The 24,656-nt window shown below is 35.6% G+C and overlaps 1 protein-coding gene across 7 annotated transcripts in view; it reads left to right on the top strand.

The window, feature by feature from the left end:
- LOC127972725 (neurobeachin-like) overlaps positions 1–24,656 on the top strand; it is a 247,688-nt gene that overhangs the window by 142,522 nt on the left and 80,510 nt on the right. For 4 of the 7 annotated variants that reach the window (XM_052576458.1, XM_052576459.1, XM_052576463.1 and 1 more), the window contains exons 35-37: positions 1,370–1,478; positions 4,238–4,404; positions 18,793–18,917. In XM_052576458.1, coding sequence (XP_052432418.1) covers positions 1,370–1,478; positions 4,238–4,404; positions 18,793–18,917 — 401 coding nt within the window. Of the gene's footprint in view, positions 1–1,369; positions 1,479–4,237; positions 4,405–18,765; positions 18,918–24,656 lie in introns of all 7 variants that reach the window. The other 3 variants (XM_052576455.1, XM_052576457.1, XM_052576460.1) reach the window with 1 other exon arrangement.

The following is a 24,656-nucleotide window of genomic DNA, read 5'->3' on the forward strand; positions in this document are numbered from 1 at the left end:
GGAGAAATGGATGCAAAAAATTGGCTTTGCATCACAGGAATAAATTACATTTTAAAATATATTTAGAAAGAAAGCAGTTATTTTAAAGCATGACAATAATTCAAAAAATTACTGTTTTTACTTTTTAAAACAGATTTTTTTTTTTAATCAAATAAATGCAGCATTGGTGAGCATAAGATAATTTTTTTTCTATAGACTTTTGAATGATAGTGTGTAATAGTGTATTTTTTATTCATTGCTGAATGTAAGTTGGAAGTTAAAATAAATATATATTTAAAATACATTTCTTAAATTGACTAAATAAACATTGATTAAAATATAAATATAATAAATGTTTTATACATATTTATTAAGTATATTTTATATTTTATTTATTATTATACATGTTTCATTTATAAAAATAAAAAAAACTTAGCAACTTGATTGTACAGTTGGTCTGTCTATAAAGGTTTGGACAGAATGAAGGTGATTTTTTTTCCAGAAGCCAGCAGTTGCACTCCATATATTCACTGGATAGTTTATTTGAACAATTTAATGAGACTAATGTTGTGTTTGGCAACATCTGCTTATGTTCTAATAACAAACTAAATTACAAGTATTAAAGTACTGTGTATTGATGTACTGTGTACTTTGCTTGATGGAGTTATTTTTGAAGTAAATGCTGGAACTTTCAGCCTTGGAGTGTTTATAACAGCTTATTCCAGGTTATTTAGATTCATTCAGTTTTTAGTAGGGCATCTGTGATTTATGAGCCGCACTATGTCACCATTTGGGACATATGTGGCCCCTGTGCCACTAATTTGGAACCCCTGTTCTGTTTCATTAGCACCATCATATAAGTCACGAAGCGCACAACAGTTTCTGCCTTTTGGAACAGTAGACATTCTCATTAAATTATGTTGTTGTGGATTTTTAACACACTCTTCTAAACTGCTGTGTTTCAACTTCTTTGCCTTTGCTGAAGAATTAAAGTCGTCCCTCAGATTTAAATTTGAACTGTTGTCATGCTGAGATTGAGGTTGTTTTCTATTTTTTCTTCCTCCTCTGAGCTCCAAATGTTATTTATTGCATGTCAACACTAAAAGAACCATGCAAATTTGAATGCTGCCTGCACCAGATTGAAGCCTAGGAACGCCAAGGTTCTTGTTAATTAAAACAAAACTGACTTAATGATGTGTAAAATGAAAATGAATGCAAGGTAACCTAGATCCCATAAAAGATGAATGAATGAATTTTCTATAAGGGATTAAAGCAGAGAATTGTGAGGTTGATTGTGTGTGATGTGCAGATGTGTACTTTGTGTTTTTAGGGACTGACTGAATGCCATTTTTTAAATTCCCAATTGAAATCCGTATTTCCTTTATTCTAGACTGCTTTGTCATGCCATGAAGGATCATATTGTTCGAGTGGCCAATGAAGCAGAGTTCATCCTCAACAGACAGCGAGCAGAGGACGTTCACAAGCATGCAGAGTTTGAGGTAGATGACGTTTTATAGATCAGTTCAGGAGTGAGATAATTTATAGCGTAATATGACTGAATTAAGTAGCTAGATCGGCTAAAACACAAACTAGATTATAATCAGTCCCAGATCAGAACTAATCCCACACTGAATCCATATTGAACTAAATAATCTTCAAAGAAATCTGTTTTTGTGAATCCGATACAACATGAGAGAGAAAATCTGTAGTAAAGCCAGCAGTGGGGGAGGCCCATAATCCTCTGCTCATATCTCCTACAAGGGACTGATCCACAGATATTAGCTCAGTCCTGAGAAATGTAATAACTTGTCCCTAAATTATACATAAGCTTTTTAAATTGATTGCTTTTAATTTAATTTAATTGCTCATAATAAAACCTAATATTGTTTAGAAAAAAATACTCTGTAGAATGACAATTATTATATTAAAACATAAACCAAAAATATGATTAATTTAGTTTAAATATGTAAAATACTTGATGACAGGATGTATTGTGAATATAGTTATTGGTGAAGGGGATTTATATGAATTTTTGTTTTATATTTTATATAATTACAAACTCACAGCCTCTGAAAGTATATCATTATAATTATATACAATTATGTTTAATAGTATTCTTATTATGTAGAAAATGTATTATAAAGTAGATAAAGCCAAATTTTGTTTACATTTATATTTAAATGTTATATTCATTTGTCCTGTCTGAAAAGTGACAATGTTTAGACATTTAATAATATACTAATAATTTTAGTATAATATTAAACATTATACTATATATATATATATATATATATATATATATATATATATATATATATATATATATATATATATATATATATTATATTATATTTGCATTACATTTTTATTAATACAAATATAATAAAAACAAAAACAATTATAGCAATAACAAAAACTAAGATATATATATATATATAAAATCACAATATAACACATCCTCTTGTACCTTATAACTTTAATATGTTCAGTTTACAGATTATTGCTACACTAACTTCTTAGACTGTCAGTATCAACCTCTCTTTATTATTCTGACAGAGATTCAGTGGGCTCTGTAAATGTAAATCAAGTTTTAGCAGCACTTTCTGTGGAATCTGTCATCATGTATCTATGACATCAGTATGCGGTGAACACACACTCTTTCAGACAAACACACGAGAACATGTTGTGATGGAGTGATGAGTTTCTTATCTGGAACGCGCAGCCTGGTTTATATACTGCTCTTGAGGATCCTTGACCTGCTAGATAAAACACAGCAGGCGCTAGATAGGCGATGTCACCAGCTAACCGGAGACGTCATTTTGCCCCTCAGTCCCGTCTTCGAGAAGGATGGGTTCACAGTTTTCGTTCCTCCTCTTCTTTATTACCTCTGTCTACAGATTCTGTAAGCAGATAAGATATTTTTACAATTAAGCTGGTGTCACTTTCAACCCTCATATCCTCCTTGAAATGATAAATAACGTTTGATATTTGTCAGCGCGGCGCATGGTAAGGCGGGATGACACCGGGAGATTGAGTTATCGGCCGTTTGAAGAATATGTTGAGGTATAATATCTGACAGAATTCAAATATAAGGAAGGAAATTCAATTACTTCCCCTCGCCCCTCCTCTCTGTTCCCCTGCACCCCACCAAGCCTGTGTTAGCAAATTAGATTTTGAATATTAGCAAGAGACACCCCCATCGGGGTCCACGTGGGAAGACAATCTTATTGCAGTGGGGAAGATAAAGTCGGCGGGCTGCTTCTCGTCACCCTTAGTTAGAGAGGCCTTTTGGTCTCAGTGATGTTTATTGTGCCTCTATTTAGCTTCAGTCTGAACCCTGAAACATTCTATAAAATATCTTCTTTTGTCTTCCACTGAAACGAGAATGGCATTTAGTTTTGGAACAACATGAGGATGAGTAAATGAGAAAGTAAAATGCGATATATGTTGTATGTTGACATGGTAAAGTAACGGAAGACGTTCTTTGTTCTTAAAGGGACAGTTCATCCAAAAATGAAATCTTGTTGTTCCAAACTTGTGTGACTTTCTTTTTACTGAAGAACACATCAAGTTGTTTTGAGGAATGATTCATCTATTATTGTCCATATAATGAAAGTCATTGGGGTCCAAAACAACACAGGACCTTACTGGTCAAAAAAACTAAACAGACATTCTGTAAAATATCTTCTTGTGTGTTCTACAGTAGAGAGAACATCATTTAGGTTTAGAACAATGTTGGAATAAGTAAATAGGAAAGTAAAGGTAAATATTTTATATACGTTGTATGTTGACATGGTAATGGAATACATTCATTGTTCTTAAAGGAACAGTTTATACAAAAATGAAAACACTCTCACGTCGTTCCGAATCTGTATTACTTACTTTCTTCTGCAGAACACAAAAGATGATGTTTTGAAGAATGTTTGAACTGTTTTTGTTTGTATAATGGAACTCTGTGATGTCAATGAAAGTCAAAACAACACTGGACTTCACTAATTTTCATTGTAAGGACAAGCCCTTTTTAAAATGCCTTTTTCTTTGTTCCACAGCAGAACGAACGTTATTCATGTTTGAAATGACATGAGGAATACAAAAATGATTGCACTTTTCTCTTTGGATGAACTATCCCTCAGTTTCTACTTTGTGCAGTAGCATCACATTCTTGTTTTCACTACACTGATTCATTGTGATGATTGCTGTAGGTGTTAATCTTTTACATCTTTTCTCTCTGTTTTTCTCTCGTCGATATTTCGGTCAGTCTAACTGCGCACAGTACGCTGCAGACAGGAAAGAAGAGGAGACGATGTGTGATCACCTCATCAGTGCCGCCAAACACCGCGATCACGTGACGGCCAATCAGCTGAAACAGAAGATCCTCAACATCCTCACCAATAAACACGGAGCCTGGGGCACAGTAGCGCAGAGGTACAGCTGTGTGTGTGTGTGTATGTGGGGGGGGGGGGGGTGTTCTTCAACTGTGTAAAATTTTATCCCTGTAGTGTTTCAGAAAATAAACTTTTAAAAACACGCTTTTTCATATTTATTATATAATATCATTTGATATTAATCAAGGCTGCAAACAAATACAGTACAAATGGTAATATTGTAAAACATTATTACAATTTAAAATAACTGTTTGCTATTCTAATATATATTTAAAATGTAATTAAAAAAAGGAAGGAAGAATGAAATCTGTACCTTTAACAAAAAAAACAAAAAAACTATCTCTGGGGGCTTGAAAGTTGATGCAGTTGGAGAAACAGCCGTGTATGTTATTGTGTGTGAGTATGTGTGCACGTGTTTGTAATAGCGTGTGACTTCTCAATGGTCTGTGTACGTTGTTTTTAGAGGCGAGTATTACACGATTACTTTTGTGACACAAACACACACAGCCAGGCCTCTGATGTGACTCCTATTTAATGTCATTTTCTTGCTCTCCACCAGGGTCAGTCTACAGGTCAGTAAACTCAATTACCACACCAGGCCACTAAATCCTCAGAGACAGATCACTGGTGGTCAGTGTGTGTGTGTGTGTGTGTCTGGCTCTCACTCTCAGTCTCACAGTGGAGCACCTGGCAGTTGTTACTGTGGTCTCAAGGGTTCTGTTAAAAAAAAAATACTGACTAGAGTTCCGTTTCCCACCAAACACACACAAACAGACCCAGTATAATCCCAGATCTAAGACATCATTCTGTACAATGTGACAGTTTTAGCTCAACATCATGATTGAGGAGAAAGTTAAGAAACAACAGCCAGCACAATCAGTTTTGAATGTAGTAAAGTAGTAATTTAAATGCTAAAATACTTTCTCCTAACTCCACCTTAATATGCTGAACAACGAGGGGCAGAAATAATGCATTAATAATGCAATAATGCATTCTTACTTTCATTTTGACTTGCTGCCAAGATTCAATATCTAACACAATAGATGATATTGTTAAGCAACTTTCCATAAAATATTAATATTAAAGAAATATGAATATTAAGAAAGACATTTTGAGAGTGTTTATTTAATATAAGTATGTTTTTCATTTTTTGGATGGGAAAACAAGACAAACTTGCAAACTGTAATACTATATAAAAGTGGAAAACTGGATACAACTGGAAAACATTGACAGAATGCTCATAAAATATATAATATATATATATGGTAACACTTTAGTATAGGGTCCAATTCACACTAATAACTACTTGCTTATTAGCATGTCTATTATTAACATAATGTTTATTAGTGCTTATAAAGTATGTACGTATAATGCATGACATCCATAATCCTACCCAATACCCTAAACTTAACAACTACCTTATAAACTATTAATAAGCAGCAAATAAGGGGTTAATTGAGGCAAAAGTCATAGTTAATGGTTGGTTAATAGTGAGAATTGGACCCTAAAATAAAATGTGACCATATATATATATATATATATATATATATATATATATATATATATATATACACGTAAATATTGTATATATTACTGTTGTTATATTTATTACTGTAGCTGTAATGATATTAGCAAAAAGTCAAGAATTAAAATAGCCTGCAGGAAAAACACCTTCAGTTCCATTGGTGGAACACATGATGACTGGATTGAGATTCTCTCTGCCACGATTGGCCGACAGCCAAAAGACCCGTACACAAACACACACTCCAAGCACAATTACTGATTTGCCTTCCAAATTGTCTGGATTTGCAGAAACAGTGGCTGTGGGTTTCTTATTAAATTTGAGAAATCCAGTGCAGATGGTTGAATGTACATGATGGCATCATGTTTACCCGCTCCAATAAGAAACATCAGCATGAACTGCTTCAGTGGAAACAGAGACGATAGTTCAGCTGCTTTCACTGATTGTACTTCTGTTATCAGTTTTGACGAATCCAAATATGCTGGATGTCCCATAATTCTCATCTGTCAGACCTTGTTTTTTGAGATGTCAGACACAGTCTTACATTAGCAGTGCTGCAACTGCACTGTACCACATTCACCGCTAAATATGTATGTGGGTTGTCCTATTTTTATTTTTAAATCTGTGTTTAGAACACATTTCCCATGTGCTTACTCACTGCAGGTTGTTCTGAAATAAAATACTAGATTTAGTTTGGCTTGTCTTAAGCCTTTTGTATTTGTTTATTCAGTTTTATATATTTTTTTTATGTTTGTTTTTTCTAATTATTATTATTAATATATTTGCTGTTTATTATTTATTTGTTATTTTGATTTTTAAAAACGTTGAAATTGTTTTATTATAGTTATGGGTTTTCACAGGTGAATTTTTATTTCTCTTTATTTAGTGTGTGAATATGGATGATTGGGAGTGTCATATAAAAAAATTATAATTTCACATAATTTGCATTTATTTAATGATATTTACTAACGCTTTAAATTCCTTAAAATGCATTTACTATTAATATGGCACGCAGTTTTCTGTGAAGTGTCAGTAAAATAAAAGTCTGACCATTTTCAGAAACATGTTATGCAATTGTGGCTTCCAGTTTCTCAAATGCCATCTCAAATTTATCACATCAAAGTCTTTCATACCATAATAATAAAGTGCATCTAACACCGACTACACAAAATAATAAAAAGCTTGATATGGTGGTTTGGCTGAAAGTCTCTGCCACTATTCAGACTTATTCAAATATTTATGAAAACCACCTGGAAGGCATAACATTTGCATTGAGACAAAAGGTTATTGAGCTGGGGCACATTGTAAATGGTACCACAAAACTTCCAACAAATTTAAATTTAATGGTAACCTGCTGGAGAAGAAAAATGATGCAATATGTTCATGAGCTCAAGGCGGTGTTACAGCTGAGCAGCTTAGTCTTATTCAATGCTACATTAACTTTCCCATTTATGCGGCTTCTGTAAAATAGAAAGCCTGCGGCACTCTGAAGCATGCGTGTGTGTGTGTGTGTTAGTGTGTTGGCCTGAAAATATATTTGTATTAGTGTGTTTCTGTGTGTCTTTGAGCATGAATGCAACCAGATTGGTTTTCTGCTTTTACTTTGTGCTACAGCCTAGGGACACGCAAAAAATCATCGAATACTGGTTTGAAAAATGCGCTGTATCATGTTTTCACATTTAGACTTCTGAAAACACAAATGTTCCCATGATGCTTTGGAGCACCACTTTGATTTTCGCCATTAGTTTTCTTCTTTTTTTTTTTTTTTCAGAACAACTGCAGATGTTTTTATATTTTGACTAACACCTCAAGAAAAAGTAGTTGTATACTGTGTTAGATTTATAAATAAATGTTCTCTGTTGTGTAAAATCAAATAATCTGTGAAGGATGAAGCACCCATAGACTGAAAACCAAATAACCAAATCCAGCCTACGAATTTTCAGTTCAAACATACTTTATGTTGCTTGAAGATGAATGTCCCCTGTATCGAGTCGGCTTCAGAAAATCAATACTTCTCAAATTGAAACAGTATAGGGTTGTATTGATCTGGGCTGCTAAATCGGAAAGAGAAGGCTTTGATAGGACGTTGCCAGACAGCTCTGAGCCCAGTAATGACACACTATCAATTTTGGCTTTACACTGATAAATCAAGTCGAAAATTGGATGTCAGATTTTTTTTCTTCTGGCTTTCCACTGAGGGAGTTATTTTCCTTTCCCTCTCCTGTTGACCTCTGGCCTCTGCCAGTGAATTATAAAGTTCAGGCGTGTCAGAAGTGAGAAGATGTCAGCGTTGGGAGTAATGATGGAAAAATAAATCTATGAAATTGAAAAATCGTGGAACCATTTATTTGTTTGCCATTGGCCTGTTATCTGGCTCTCTGAATCTTATGTCATATTTTGAGGCAATGTAAGGCGGATTATTGTCATAATCAATGACCTAGTTTCCAAATCTCTCAACCTTTCTTCCTGTAGACTTTTTTTTTATTGATTTCAGTGTGATGGGTATTACTTCATCTGTTCTCATTAATGCGATATAATAATTAAATAAATATTCTTGTATTATTTTATATATTTTAAAATGTTTTACACTTCGAAAAGTGTGCAATTTCTATATTATCCAAGCAGTTTTGAATTGTTTTTTATTTATTTATTTATTTATATTAATATGGCAGTAACAGTCCTCAACAGTATCCATAATAAATAAACAAAAAATAAATAAATATTTAAATGAATATATTTCTATTTGTTATATATGTTTGAATAATAATTTCAGTGTGATATGTAATTCTAGCTGTTCATATTAATATAATTTTTCTTAAATAAATATATATATTATTATATTGTCATTTTATATTTTTTAAATGTGCTATACACATTATAAAGTGTGTAATTCCTGTATGATCCAAACTGTTTTAAATTAAGTTAAAATATTTCTTTATGTATTTATTTATTCATATTAATATAGCAGTCATAATGCTCCATAATCATATCCATAATAGATAATAAATATTTAAATAAATATATGTATCTAAATAATAATTATAAGTAAATGTATATTTGGATAGCACAGAAATTACAAGTTTTCAAATGTACAATATTAATGCAACAATACACATTTTAAACAGTTTTATTGTATGGCATTATTTAATTTTTTTTGCATTATGCGTTTGTTTTCTTTCAGTTATTCTGCATTTTTTTATCCTTTTTAATCCCAATTTATTCTAAATTAATTTAAAAATGGCTATTGTGTGTTTAAAAACTAATGCTAGCTCTGCAAAAACCACTCAGCAGTCTTTCCAAGCATCATGCCACACTGAGTAAAGCAGACACTCACCGATTTTCAATCAGCATTTTTTTGCCATTCAATGGCGCGTAGCTGACTATGCTTGCTGTCCAAAAATACTCCTTCTTAGTGTCTATTACCCTGAGTTTAATGTAGCTCTAAACAGTCTCTAATTGCTACAGAATGGCTGCCTGTATCAAAAATGTAAAGTCTGTGGTCACAGTGAACGGCGTCCCGTTGTTGCATTCATGCTGTATGTCAATGTCAGCACTATGTCTGACAAATGATTGAGGACCAGCATACCTGGACCACGTCAGACCTTAACTTAACCTGACTCAGGTATTGATTGTCAACTCTTTCTCTTGTAATCACTTTTATTTTGTTGTTGTTGTTGTTGACAGAAAGGATGGAGATGAAGAAAAAAGACAGTGCCAAGAGATGGAGAGTAGTGGCATGTATTGATTTGTTGGAAGGAGGAGAATGAGGGAGGCACCATTTCCCTTGAATAATGGTGTGCGTGGTCTCTTGTCTGATGGATGGCAGGAGTCCGGTACTGGATAATAACTTGGTGATAGAATGTCTTCCAGTCTTCCAGTTACGCACGACTTGGTTAAGCAGTTTCATTGGGAATGGTTGAAAGGTTATCAATTCTAATAGCAGCAATTGAAGGGGAATATATACAGTCCTTATGGGGTTTTGTTCTGAGTATGGGTCACCGTACTTGGCTGGATGTCATGTCACTTTCTTTACAGTCCTCGTACCCCCCAACTCTGTATTTTTTTGCGCATCTCTCTTTGTTAACACACCTGATTCAGATAATCAGCTCGATAGAAGTGAGCTCTGTGCATGAACTGTGCTCCCATTGACATGTTCCCTACGTAGTGTTCATTGCTCCCTACTCCCTGAGCAGGGGGAATCTGTTGAAGTTACCCAACTTCAGAACATTCACTCACAGATTTGTGCTGTGCTACGTCTTCACACACGGACAAGTGTGACATCATACACCTCTGTAAATAAATACAATTTAAATTCATGTCTCGCACATGTCAATGCACTTTGAATGGAACATATACGTTTGCTTCGAACTGGAATCATGGCAGAATATCCTGTGATGTCCACTTTGCAGGACACTTACGTTTGAATAGAACAAACATCTGAAGCCATAATAAAAACATACAAAATGTGCGGAGCAGGGGGCACGAGGACTGGAATTGAGAAAGTGATATTTCTTTTATAAACTTTAGTATTTCTAAAAGTGATATTCTTTTATATAAAGAATATCACTTGGGCTTTGAGACTTCAGTCTTTGCACATTTACAGATCTTCTTATGCACCAAGAGCTTGTAACACTCCAAAGAGAAAAGAAAAATTTAAAATTGCATCATATGACCCCTTTAAATAAAAGATTAACTGTGATCTGCTGTGTCATTTATTTCCAAAGATTGCAAGTCACATTGAATTGCTGGAAATAAGGATCCAAAAATGTAAGTTTTGGTATTTACTCACCATCAACAGGACTACAACAACAGAAAGACTGAATAATGAATGACTGAAATAATGAATGCAGGAGAGAAAGCAGGAGAGAACAGTGAATGTTAACAGTGATTTAAATGATCTTTGACATTTGAAGACCTGTTGAAACAACTGTTAAACACACCCTTACCTGAATGACCTTCCCTTGCTATGTTTAACATCATGTCCAGTTTTGAACCAATCAAGTCCACTACTCTAGTTTCCACTGAAGCTCCCTTTGTTACAAAACGTTTGCTAAGCTGAACACCTGTGGTCACCATTTGCACCATTGGAAACTCTCACAATGATTGTTTTTGACCTACACAAAGTCACTTCCCCTTGGGCATGCTTAACCTCAAAGCCTGTGCTAATTATCTCTGGGAAGAGAGAGCTGTTGGAACGGTCATCAGTTTCAACAGAAAAGAGTGCCGCTGCTAGTATTTTACCACTCAGCTGGCTTGGTCTTTGGTGAGAGATTGATTGTTTGCCGAAACAGGTGAGAAGGGACATCTGAACTGTACTAGAACTCTGTCTCTCACACTGGCAGCCATGTCTGTCTTTATCCAACACAGTGACCTGCGGTGCAGGCCTTGCCAGTCTTAAGCCAAACTGCTTTATATATGTCCTCTCGAGTATTTTAGTTTAATTCAGCTACAGAAAGAAGTTTGTATGGAAGGTTGGTTGTGCCAAAGAATACTTTTTTTTTTTGTTGTTTCAATTTTAGCAATTCCGAGTTTATATCCTATTTCTCAAGTTATAAACTTGTAATTGCGAGTTTATATATAACAATGAAAATGTTTAGTTTTTTAGAATTGAAGTTATAAATTACAATGGCGATCTACGAATTGACTTTTTCTCAGAACTCTCAGTAATTATCTTGAAATTTCCTATTTTTTCCGAATTTATATTTCACAATTCAGTTTTTTGGGGGAATAAAATTTTTCTTGCAATAGTAAGTTTATATCTCACAATTGTGACTTTTTTCTCATAATTGTGAGATTAGAATTGTGGGAAGAAATACAGAATTGAGAGATATAAACTCATGAGAAGAAGTCCTAACTGTTATATGGTATGTTTATGTATGATTTGGCTTTGATTCAGATATAAACCCTTGGGAAGGAATGAAAGCCAGGAAAAAGATGAAAAGTTCAGGCTAGAGAATATCCAGAGAAGATCTGTTTACTGAAAGCTGTTTTCTAAATATTGCATGAGGCATCCTCTTTTGTGGCTTTCCCTGTCAGGCTGCCTTAGGCGGAAATAATTTCCATCTGAGGTGCAATTCCATGAGGAGTATTGTCTCAAATAAGTATTGTAAAAGCATATTAAATGATTTCCATCTTGGACTGGATTTTGGCTTTCAAACTCTGAAGATCAAGCTATATTAGTTTTAAGTGGTGCTAATACCCCCAAATTTCATACAGCCATATGCAACGAGAGTAGAGAGTTGGCTTAACTTCACTCAAAGTGTTGAGCATGTGTTTAGTGTCATGAACATGGTCAATGGCTGCCATAACATCACAGAGTCAGTGTGGCACTGAGGAAAGCCAGGCTACCCCCAAAATAGAGCAGTCGCTGATTACCGCAATTTTACTAATTATGCTCCATTTATGTCTCCAATGGATGCATTTAATGAGAACATAATGGTGCCTTATTGAATTTCCGCGCTATTCCCTTTCTCTTATGTGCCACAACAAGAGACTATCTGTAGTGACGTGATTTTTAGATCTCATCAGTGGCCTCAATGACCGTGCTCATGACTGTATTCTTCTCTAGAGCTGTCAATTTAACATGGTGATTTAATGATCATTTAGTGCCCCAGCCAAAGCCATTATTCTGCATGTGTACATATAAGCCAATAAATAAAAAACAGCACAGACAGACTCACAAACCAAAAATAGATTGTGAACTGTTTGCCAGCGATTGGCTTTCGAGTCAAAATATGGTTCGTTTAATTAATATATCATTGGCCATAATCCTCTTTTTGTAATGACTATCGGTGGTTTCTATGCCACAATAATGTATTTGAATTATCTCCATTATCAAGCAGGCTTCAAACTCCGAAAGCAGTTATTGTGTTTTCTCTGCTCGCTTTGATGTGCAAGTAATTTATTATATATGAAAATTGTCATTTTTAGTGGCTTCTCCATTTTTTTTAATGATATTTAGTGCCAATCTAGAAAGAAATTTTGTTCTCTAATACGCAATTACGTAATACGCAATTTTTGATGGAAACCCAGCTAGTGACTGTGTGGGGAACTATACATTAATGCACATTGTATATGTATATTGTATATGCACAAATGCCACAAAAATATAAATTATAATGAAAAAAAAAAGTCAAATGTGACAGTTCTGAAACAATTTCAAACCACCTTTAAGATTAAAATTGGGATTTCATTTTTTTTTTTGCTGTTTTGTGTGAACAAGGGCTTATTCAGAAAGATTCTGCTCAGAGACTCAGAGGTGGTCAAAGAGGTGTCTAGACGGAACAGTTGCACCACTGAATCCTCCCACTTAAATGAATCTTTGGAGATGGATACTGCTCAAGCCCTGCAGAGCAGCACGGTAACAGGGTAATCCATCTCATGAACCAGCATCCCATAATCCCCCACAATACCAGTGTAAAAGCCCAATAGATCATATGTGCAGCCAGGCTTTCCAAACAAAAACATAGCTATATATTTTTTTTTCAAGATTAACTTGTTAGCCTTTCCTTTATTTCCCATTTTGCCATTTTAGACTGAATCATGGCTGTCAATTTTTTACAGCCTTTCACAAACAACACATGCCCTGTGGATACAAGGGTCCTAAATCTTGTTCCCTCGCTCTCTTAGATTGTTTTTAAATGTGTGGAAGGGAGAGGTGGATACACAATTTTTTACACCAGTCTTTTGTGATGCATTTAGAAAAAAAATAAGACCCAAAGCAGTAGTAAATAATGACTGGCACTCTGGTCGGCTGATAGTTTTGGTTATCAGTGCAGGGAAATTAGCTTTTAAAATGCAGTTGGAAATCCATTTGGGTGATTGATGGCCGATGTGACTAATAAATTTGAGCCGCTTTCGGAGAGGGCCAGCCCTCCACCATCCTTTACGCCTGTCATCATGAGCTGTGCGATTGGTAAAGTCGAGCGTGTCGGGAGCTAATTCCAGTGAGTGATTACCATTCAGATGAATTGGCTATCAGGATCCACTCTTTAATCAGAAGACCAACGAGAATTATAGTTATATAATTCCTGTTTTAGATAAAACACAATTAAGTAGTCTATTAGGCACAGCTTTTATTTTTCAACAAAGACTCCTGGAAAACAATACAATTGTGTTGTGATACATCTTTTTTATACAACTGTTAGTTCTGGTCAAACTTGAGTGGCATTCCATAAGCGCGGCTGGATAGATAGAAATGTGTAAGATCCATTTTGATGCATGAATACACTACTGCTAATATGTGTTCTGTATCTACATTCTAGAAACATAATGCATTGAATCAAGAAGTGTCTTTTGGACATTGTTATTGTGCAACGATAAAATGCTAAATAAAGCCTGGTGACAGGGATTGAATATTTACTACCCAACTGATCCCATATTGCCATTGTTAAGCAGGATTTTAAAAATCCTGACTGTGCGTTAGTGGTGAAATAAGTTGAATTATTCACTTAACTGATTCGTTCTTTGTGTCAGTGAACAAAAAACCTCTGCTGGGTTGCTCTAAAATGTGCAACAATTAATTTTTCTGTTGTTTTTCTGTGTAAACAAGCGCTCGGTTAATGTATTCGACTGTTGTGCTTGAGTCTTGTGTCTTTTGAAACATCATGCATGTTACACGACATTCTAAAACATGACGCTCAAGTAAAAGAAAACTTTAATTTTGTCCCATTTCACTGTCCTGCATCATCCTTTTTTTTAAATGTAAAGAGAAATACCGTGAATTCTGAATTTCTTTTAAAACTATTTCCATTGGTGCAGCAAAAAAGACAAAGAAACAGACAATATTATGTCTAAAAATTGAATGTTATTTTTACACACCATCAGCTCTCATACTCGTGTCATATTCCTTGAATATAACCTGCTGCTCTTCAGAAGGACTGCTGTGATATATTTAATGGACTAAAGGAGTACTGTATGTGTTCATAATGCCCCTGTGGGAAGAAGACCTCTCTTTTGAGCTGGACCACCCTGGATGAGGAAACTCGCGTCATGGCAATTTTGGCACTGACTAAATCCGGCTCTATATGTTGACCGCAGGGTTTAACGTATCACTGGACCCTCATCCAATCCTGCGGAAACCACCAGCAAAGTAAAAGCATATGCTTTAGGGGAAAGAGTGGGTGAAGAGATGTAAACGGTGTCATCAAGCACCCTTCGGTTTATCATTCATTGTAATACCGTGTGCTTGTCTAATCCCCTTATTAAGAAGAAAACGAAAATGTTTGGGCTTTCATCGGAATTGCTGTACACAGCCAAAATACCACTGTCAAACCAAATTAAAATCATCATATATGCTGTGGGAGGGGAAACTCGTAAATCTTCAAAGTGTACTGTAGGCGCATGGATTTCTCATGCGCTACGTTGCTGACTCGCAGGCAGCTTTGGATGTTATAATCTTAAATGGTAATCGCCTGGTTGCCCTGGTGGGATTTACATTTTTTTCACGCTGTAATCTTGCATTTACACTGTCATTTATGTGACTTTGGCCTCTCCGCCTCTTGACGTCTCTGTCTGGCTCTCGAGGTATAAGACTGACAACAGACAAGTCACAGACACAACGCTTTGCTTTTCATACCCCGGCGAGTGATGAACTTTTGGCATGCCGCTCATGTATGCAAACAGGCTTTGTTTCCTACACACACACACACACATTCTTAATTGATGTTAAACTGAGAGCAAGCACTCATGTTGCTGTCAGAGCTCGGCTAAGTCCCTTGAGCCTCCTGATTTCTTGACATTTGTAGATATAATATTCACGCAACAAGGAGCAGCTTTTGTGATGTGATCCTGCTGTAACACTTTAATCTGTTTAGACTGCCTCAATATTATGGCAGAGTAGAGAGAGGCCCATTCAATACAATCTATAGCTTGGGGCAAACACCTCGGTAGATCTGAGGTTTTTTAATGAAATGGCTCTGCCTTATGTTCAAGTGAGAATGTTGGCTTCTATTGTTATATAGAAATGGGGGAAATACTATAAATGGTGGGCAAACAAAACATTATTTATTTATTTTTGTATGGATTCACTCATTTAATATAAATAAATAAATGTTTATAAATAAAATATTCTGTTAAGAGATGAAAATAAAAGTTCTGTCATAAGTAAAAAAAATACAAAATCTTCATAATTATTTTTTATAAAATTAATAACTAAAATTTAGTAATTATAACAAATAACTATAAAATGTAAAAGATTTTAAAAGATAAATATTTATATATATATATAAAAAAATGTTTTATTTAAATTAAACGTCCCCTCCATTTCAGCTCTGAAAGTCAATATGTAATAGAAATTCGTTCATCTATATTGTAGATGCATTTTATAGAGATTACTGTGAACGATTTATCTGTAATTGTTCTTCATTTTTATCCTTGTAATTTTAATCAAAATGACTTAATTTGATCTGATGATGACAAGATTGTAAAGATCTATTGGTACTTCCATTATATTAATATTATATATAAATTTAATTTTCAATAAACATTTTGAAACTGTCATGGTTTAGTTATGATGTGAGAAACGATGCCATTTGTTGTCTTTTTTGTATTATTATTATTTTTAAAGCTTAACCAACAATTATGAACTGCCATTATATGAAACAAAGATGCACAATGATAAAAAAATATTAATAATAATTAAAATTAGAGCAACTATATGATGACAGAATATTAATAGTTGTCTGATTTAGTCCTTTCTCCCCTACAAATTTTGCACAAATCAATTATTATTTCTCCAAGATTCCACCAGATAGTCTTGTACCCTCTGTCTGTAAGATAGGAACATAGACTAATGACTCGTCTCATAGTTTTTGATGGAAATTAGTATATGGCTCAAAGTGGATGGTGTATTTCCCCATGAGTAGCTGGTAATAAAGACAAACCACATGTGGAATTTGTTGATTGTCCCATACCATGCTGTCATCTATCCCCCAATTACACCCATCATCACTCTCTAAATCCTCTTTGGAGTAAATTAGCTGCAGTATTATTCAGTGCTGGCCTGCTTTTCCTTTCTGTGCTTTTTCCTTTCCCTCTCTCTCTCGCTCCTTTTTAAATCCTTTGAAACATCTCCAGCCCGAGCGCGCTCGAAACGAGCTGCACTTAGTAACCTGATGCTGGTCCCTGCCCTTAATGGTTTGCATTAGCTGCAAGCAATAAAATTAGTCCAGGTCCCTGCTAATGTTGGAATAATCATTTACAAAGATGGTTACCACATGCTGTAGCCGTTTCCCTCTCATTCCCTGTGCTCCCCTTTTTTCTCTCGGCCTCTCATTTTTTCTTTTATACGGCCGCTAATTCGCTGTTATTAATAATGAATAAAAACGCAATTTTCTGCAGCTTGCTCCAGGGCTCTGGGAATCATTTCAATGAATATTTCAGCACGTTATTTTAATCACAGCTGCACATATGCCGAGGGAGGGGGTCCCTGTTTTATTGTCCTGGGGTGTGGCTATGGTGAGACCCCAGCATCATTAAAACCCCTCTCCGGCTGCATAGAGGGTCCTACCTCTGATTTACAAGACTTGTTAAAAAACACAGTAAAGAGGAGGCAAGCTGAGCCATTTATTCTTGTAATTTGAAACCGTATTTGTTAATGGGACTTGCTGTTATTTATTTGTGGGCCGGAGAGCCGTGGCTGCTGTTTTGTGCCTGAGGGGTTCTCGTGCAAAAGCGTGTCTGGGTTTCTGGAGCTAATGAACTTCATGAATTAGCTATATTTTACCAGATATCATTTGAATCTCCCTCCTGTGTAACCTTTGGTTTGGGTGCCCTCCAGAATGCAGTTCTCCATGGCATTGTGTGTAGAGGATTACATTGCTGTATAAATTTAAGTGCTTTCTTTGTGTGTGTCTGTGAAAGCCCATTTCTCCCATACGAAAGAAGAAAAAAACATGCTTTGCCAAACCCTAATTATGTCATAAAAAGAGTCATGATTACTAAGTCATTATTATAAGATAAGCTGTCAGAATTATGACACACTTTAAGTCTTCATTTGTACAAAAAAATTAATTATGAGAAGGTCGAATCTATGCAAGCAATACTTTTATTATGTAATGTCTTCATTTCATAAGGACCGTCATTGACATTTTTTCTTATAATATTGATTACAATATAATTCCAACTTTCAATCTCATTATTGTGTCTTGGTATATCTTAGTATAGTATAATTTCACTATGTCATTATCTATTGATAATGAAACATAAATAGATAATGATAGATAAAGATCATTTTATATGTCAAAATTTTACTTTTTTTATTTTATAATTTCTACATTTATCTCATAATTAATGCGTAGTGTCATAAGTTCGACTTTTATCTCATAATTCTGACTTTGACAATGACTTTGTCATTATTTCACATTTTTATGTCGTAATTTAAACTTTTATCTCATAATGTGTCAAGGGCCATAATTTAGACATTTTATAATTATGACTTATTGTCTCAGAATTTTTTGTCATATTGTGACTGTCCCAATTCTAACTTTTTATGTTATAATTAAGACCCAGTATGTCATAGGTCTGACTTTTTATCTCATAACTCTGTTTTAGTATCTCATAGTCTTGGCCTTTTGTCATAATTCCAACTTTTCATTTAATATTTCCCACTTCTTAATATTATAGTTTTCATATGATTTACCGAAGCATAATTTTTTTTCTAATGTAACAAAAATGGGTTTCCATGTGTTTCTGTTGTAGTGCTTCACATTTGTAAATGTATTTTTAACAAAAATGAGTGATAATATATTAATGTGCCAAAGTATGATGTGCCCTGTAGTAAGCAGGGCTTGTTCCACCATATAAAATGATATTCAGTGCTTTAATTTTTTTACTTTTAGCTTTCCAACATGTTTTTTTTCTTCTTCTGATTCCTAACAGGAGTTCCTGTCTTTTCCCCTTTTCCAGTCAGCTGCATGATTTCTGGCGTCTGGATTACTGGGAGGATGACCTCCGGAGGAGGCGGAGATTCGTCCGAAACCCTTTTGGCTCCACCCACTTGGACATCACGTACAAATCGCTGGAGGACTACGGTCAGTAATTCTGCCAACAGCCAATCAAATATCTTGCTGGACTCTTTCAGTCTAGCTCATTATCCCTAAATTGCGTTCATTTCATACAATGACATCATTGTTCACCAAATGGGATACACATATGAGAATTAGAATCAACTCTTGGACACAACTAATATTCTCAGAGCTGAGAAACAGTTCGTTGTCAGCTTTATAGGTTTTATATTTATGAGCCTTGTCAATTGAACATGGCAAGAGGGCTTTATGGCAGGTTTTTATACCCTAACGGCACACATTGTTGAGAGGAAAATTGCGCGCTGTGCTTTTTTTTTTACTGTTTCTGCCTTTTGCACTCAAACATTTTTCCTCATTGACCCGTTTGATCTTACAGTGTTGCCCACCGCACGGCTGTCGATTTGGCTCTGTGTCCGCACCAGAGGCTTTAAAAGGGAAACGGTTCAATACTATTAACCACTGCGGGCGCTTCTCCTCCAGGCATCAAATTGAAGATACGAGGGGGAGTGTATTAACCGAACAAGGGCAAATCTATTGATTCTCAAGTACAATGGGGCGACTTCTCTCTTGTAGACAGAATAGTTACTGTAACTATTTCCATTACACATGGGGAAACTTACAAGGGGGCAAGCTAAATAAGCACATTTATTTAAAAAATCCACAAATGAACCCTTGGTATTAGCTCATACGTATGGGTAGAGGCATATGAGAGTGATTTTGACAGCATGTTTTGCTAAAATGCTGCTATTGGCCACCTGGGATGACAATAGATTGCACTTTCTAACATAATGAAAATGATGCACTTTGATTATGGGCAATACTCTGTGGTCTAAACGGCTTACATTAACCAGTCAATTGATGAATTTTGGTATGGATCTGTCCGGTGTTGGGGAAAGTTACTTTTAAAAGTAATGGATTACAATATCCAGTTACTAAATAATTATGTTACTTACCGTATTTTCCGGACTATAAGTCGCACTTTTTTTCATAGTTTGGCTGGTCCTGCGACTTATAGTCAGGTGCGACTTATTTATCAAAATTAATTTGACATGATCCGAGAGAAATGAACAGCATAGAGCACCCTCTCGTGGCTGTAGACGGTAATGTTTTCTCTTGGTTCTTGGTTCTGAATGAATGCGACTTATGGTCCAGTGCAACTTATATATGTTTTTTTTCCTCGTCATGACGTATTTTTGGACTGATGCGACTTATACTTAGGTGCGAAAAATACGCTAGTTACTTTTTATGGAAGGTAAATGCATTACATAAGACGTAAGTACCTTGTGTTACTCATTCGGAAAAGTAACAATTTTCTCGTTTATTTAAAGTAATGCGTTACTTTAGTAGCTACTTGAAAAGTAATCTGATAACTCATGCGTTACCCCTTAAAACTGCTTATGTTATTTTAAAGTGCGTTCTGTGACTTGTTATGCAGTAATATTGTGTCTATCTACATGTCTAACCTTTTGTGCCCAACTGTTTTGAGGCCATGTCAGATGGCCTGTGTGTCAGAGCCAGAACACACACATGCACACTCGTACATACACATGCCAGCTGTTCCTTGACCTGCAGGTGGCCCCTCCTCATGTCACAACAGACCCCCCCCCACTAATACATTTTGCCACCATATCAAATCCACACGGTCTTTCAAACATATTACCCAGTATATCTCTTGCATTTCTTCAGAAGCTTATTCCTCCGGCCCAGCTTCTTTTTCTGTCTGTCCTTGGTAAGTTGTCAGTGCGTCTCTGTGGACCCGCGGTCTGGTGTCTGGGGCCACTGTGATTGAGGACTTGTTGAGGTCCCAAGGCTTCTCCCATTCCTTAATGAGTGGAATAATGCATAAGATTGTCATGTGAAAGGGATTGCCCCCACAATGCCATAGAGAAAGTGAGAGAGAGGGAGAGCAAAGAATGACTTCTCTAGATGGGTTTTATAGAAACGGAGGGACTGTTTTCATAAACCTGCAGAATGGTGCTAAGGTTTTAAGATAAATGCAAGCTTATGATTGTTATGAACTTTAATAAATTAAAAATAAATGTAATTTAATTTAAAAAAATACAGTATATTTTTTAACAAGAAAAATTTAAATATAAATAAATCTATAATAATGTCCTTTTTTATTTATTAATTTAGTCCATTGATTTTAAAAGCACTCTTACTTTTTCACTAGAATGAAAGTCACATGTAACATGTAACTCTGTACATATGTGCATTGCATAAGGTATATAAATCATCATTTTAAGAAACTGTAAAAGTCAGTAGCTCTGTGCTTTGCTGAACTGGCAGTAGTGGAGGTTTACAGCTGCTTTTGTGACTGGCGGTCGATGTACGTTGAGTTAACGTAGGTGATTTGAATGAATTAACTGTTAAGGGTGCATACAAGTTTCCATTCATTTTTGCCAGAAACCAAAGAGGCTGCTCTCAAATGTCAGAACACCGGCGGTTGACAGCGGTCACTGAATATGGGGCATGTTTTTATTCACAATGGCATATTTTCATAAAGCTTGTCTGCTTTAGAACGTACGCTGCGTTTTAGCCATATTTCAAATTTCTCCTCATGGAAAATGACATGGGTGGACATGAAATATGCCTCAGGTTCATTCGAAACATTTTCTAACTGCCCTAGAAACAACATCATTATATTTGATTCATGGTAATTTAATGTATTTTCTGTGGCTGTAATACAATCTTCAATCACTGAAAATAGAAGAACGGCCTGAATTTAATGGGACCTCGAACGGCTGACTATGTTGTATAAGCATTTGATAAACCGTACTGCTCTGAGCCTCATTCCCAGGTACCTTTGCATATGTTTGTGAGGAAATTGCTCAGTTTAGTCTGTTAGCCATGCTGACAATATAGTGAGCATGTTACATGCGGGTCTCAGGTTTTGATACAGTACCTTCCCTCTTATTCACGAGTGGGCGAGTATATTGTTAACTGATTGGAATTGGGCAAGCATGAAATGAAAGTCAGGTTAATATTGATCCTGCTCTTTAACAGCCTGTTCTACCTCCGAGTGTCCTTGCAGTCTCATTTTCAGGTGACCAGCTCTGCCCTGACCCAATGAACCCTTCTGGACAGAGATCTTTTTAGCTTGTTACATGAGAAAGAGTGAAAGAGCAAGAAGAAAGGTGGAAGTAAGAGAGGTGTGATAATTCAATTCAAGTTCAGTAGAAGTAAATCAACAAACAATGTTGAGTACCACAAAAATGAATGCTGACTTGTCACTCTGTTTGTTTAAGAAAAACAGAAACGTGAGAAGCTTACAATGAAAGTGTCTGGGGCCAAGACCTAAATGTTAAAATACTCACTATTTACATTGTATAACCACAAGACGTGAACAGAATGCATGTTTACGTGATTTTAGTGTGAAAATAAATTGCTTGCTAGCCTGTTCATTTTTGTTTTGTTTCGAGGCCTAAAACCCTAGAATGTCTGTAAAAAATAAAAAATAAAAGTCAAAATGTGGCATTGTGTGTTGGGAAAGTTACTTTTAAAAGTAATGGATAAAAATATTGCGTTAATTCATAAAAAAAGTACTAATTAAGTTACTTAGTTCATATGGAAAGTAATAGCATGGGAAATTAATTAGCATGTAAAAGTCAATCAAATCAGGCCAAATATTTAAACACGCAGGCATTCTAATTCTAAATCTGCAGAGCTGTCTGTGAAATTCTGTGCATATAGATTCCATGTGGGCTTTGTAATCAGCCATATTGAGTCTGTATGTGTGATAGCAAATGCTTCTCACATGAGTAAAACCATAACAAAAACTTTGCATGGGTCTCCAATTTCGCTTTACGAAGTCGGGTTCCTTTTTCCAGAGCTGACTGCAGAATTCCTGTCGTTTGATCGACGAGCGCAGCAAGCCCACTTAGCCACATTGTTTGTGTGCAAATTCACTTATGGCACATGTGCAACATTTTGTTAGAGTTATAAGAGACGTAGATCTACACGTCCCACAATTCCTTTTTCTGTCTTGGTAAGTTGTGTATTTTTACAAAAGGCATCTCATCTGTCAATCCCAGAATGGAAAGATACATCAGATGCAATTACTGCTTAAATGGAATATTGTGTCATTCTTTATATATATATATTTCCAAAATGTTTGGCTCTTTCATTTAAAACTACAAGTACGCATGACTCAAGTGGAGCAATAAAAGTGCAAGGCAAATACTCTAGAGCTCCAACCATAAATAAAACATGGACTCTGAGCAATAATAACTGACTAAATGAAGGCCCGTTTGAAGCCTGAAAAAAACTTGAACAGTAAAACTACCGAGCACTTAAATATTTCCACCTTGGGAGCTGCTCTCACAAACTGTAAAATTCCTTTTGCCACAAGCTATGCACAGTTTTTCGTTTGATGTGACTTTTGAAAGAAAAGGCCAAGTAAAGAGATCAGTGTGTTGAAGAAGTCACATAGTGATGGAATGACAGATTTGAATTGCAAACTAGAATCTTTCTTTCCTTTTTCAAAGCCTTCAAAACCCGTGGTACTCATCAAGTAACAGTTTTGCGCCGCTGAAGGAGCTATTTTGAGCCCACTTCAAATATTTGGTTTTCATCATATTGTGCTAGTCAGTGGATATAGCTTTAGAGCTAGATCTACTTCGGCACATTTTGATTTGTTTGCTATTCTACAAGTATGTCAGTCAGTCACTGACAGCTCCCCGTCCCCCAGCTGTATGGATCAGATCCAAGCTTTTAGCGAAGAACATCATTCAAGTCCCACCACGAATGGCAGGCCAGCCATCACCTGGTCTTTCTCAACCCTGCTGCGTCATGCCAAATTTGTGCCCTGGGTAACATAAACCCTCTGATGGCAGAGCGGGTAAGCCGTGCTGGGCTTGAATAGCCTCACTGTTGGCTGTGATGGCTCACAGGAGTCCAGTGAGCGAGCTTCAGGGGTGCCGATAAACGAGGTGGTTGACAATACAAGCAAGGGGTTCTTGGAGTCTGAATTGTAGTGATCTCGAGTTCCCATCAAGCCTCATTCCTAAGACTGACAAATGATCGTCTGTGTTACTAGATATCTCATATATGTGGCCATTTAGGCTTTCTATCAAAGGCTCGCCATTTAAGAGAAAAAACAGGAAGCTTCTGTACTGGGGTCATTGCTCAAAATAGGAACATGCATCACTGTGTTCCAGAAGCTAGTGAGCTTTTGTAGGCAAGATTCATAGCGCTCTCGATGTGAACGATGTTCCAAAAGGTAGGAATATAAATATACCCAAGTTCTAACTTCACTTTATGTGGCAGCACTGCATTTGTATTTTTTGGCGTTAGAATCCATTACAGTGTGTTTGGTAGGAAAAAAGTATCTAGATGGTGGGCAACGCAGGATAAACGTAAATATGCAGTAATTCAGTCAAAATAAAATCTGACTATTTTACTCAATATCATTATGTGCCACATGTTTATGCTAGTTAGAGTAACACAGGAAAAGTTTTAAAGGAATAGTTCACCCAAAAATAAAAATAAAAATGCTGAGAATTTACTCTCGGAGATTTGGAGAAATTAAGCATTACATCACCTGCTCTGCAGTGAATGGGTGCCATCAGAATAAGAATCCAAACAGCTGATAAAAACATCACAAAAAAACAACACTGGATAGATTTTTTCACTGAGGAAGCGTCATTATGGATTGTGGACCTGTGTATATATCCAGTGTTGTTTTTTTGTGATGTTTTTATCAGCTGTTTGGATTCTTATTCTGATTTATATATATATATATAT

The sequence above is a fragment of the Carassius gibelio genome, chromosome B15, assembly GCF_023724105.1.
Source record: "Carassius gibelio isolate Cgi1373 ecotype wild population from Czech Republic chromosome B15, carGib1.2-hapl.c, whole genome shotgun sequence".
Lineage (NCBI taxonomy): Eukaryota > Metazoa > Chordata > Actinopteri > Cypriniformes > Cyprinidae > Carassius > Carassius gibelio.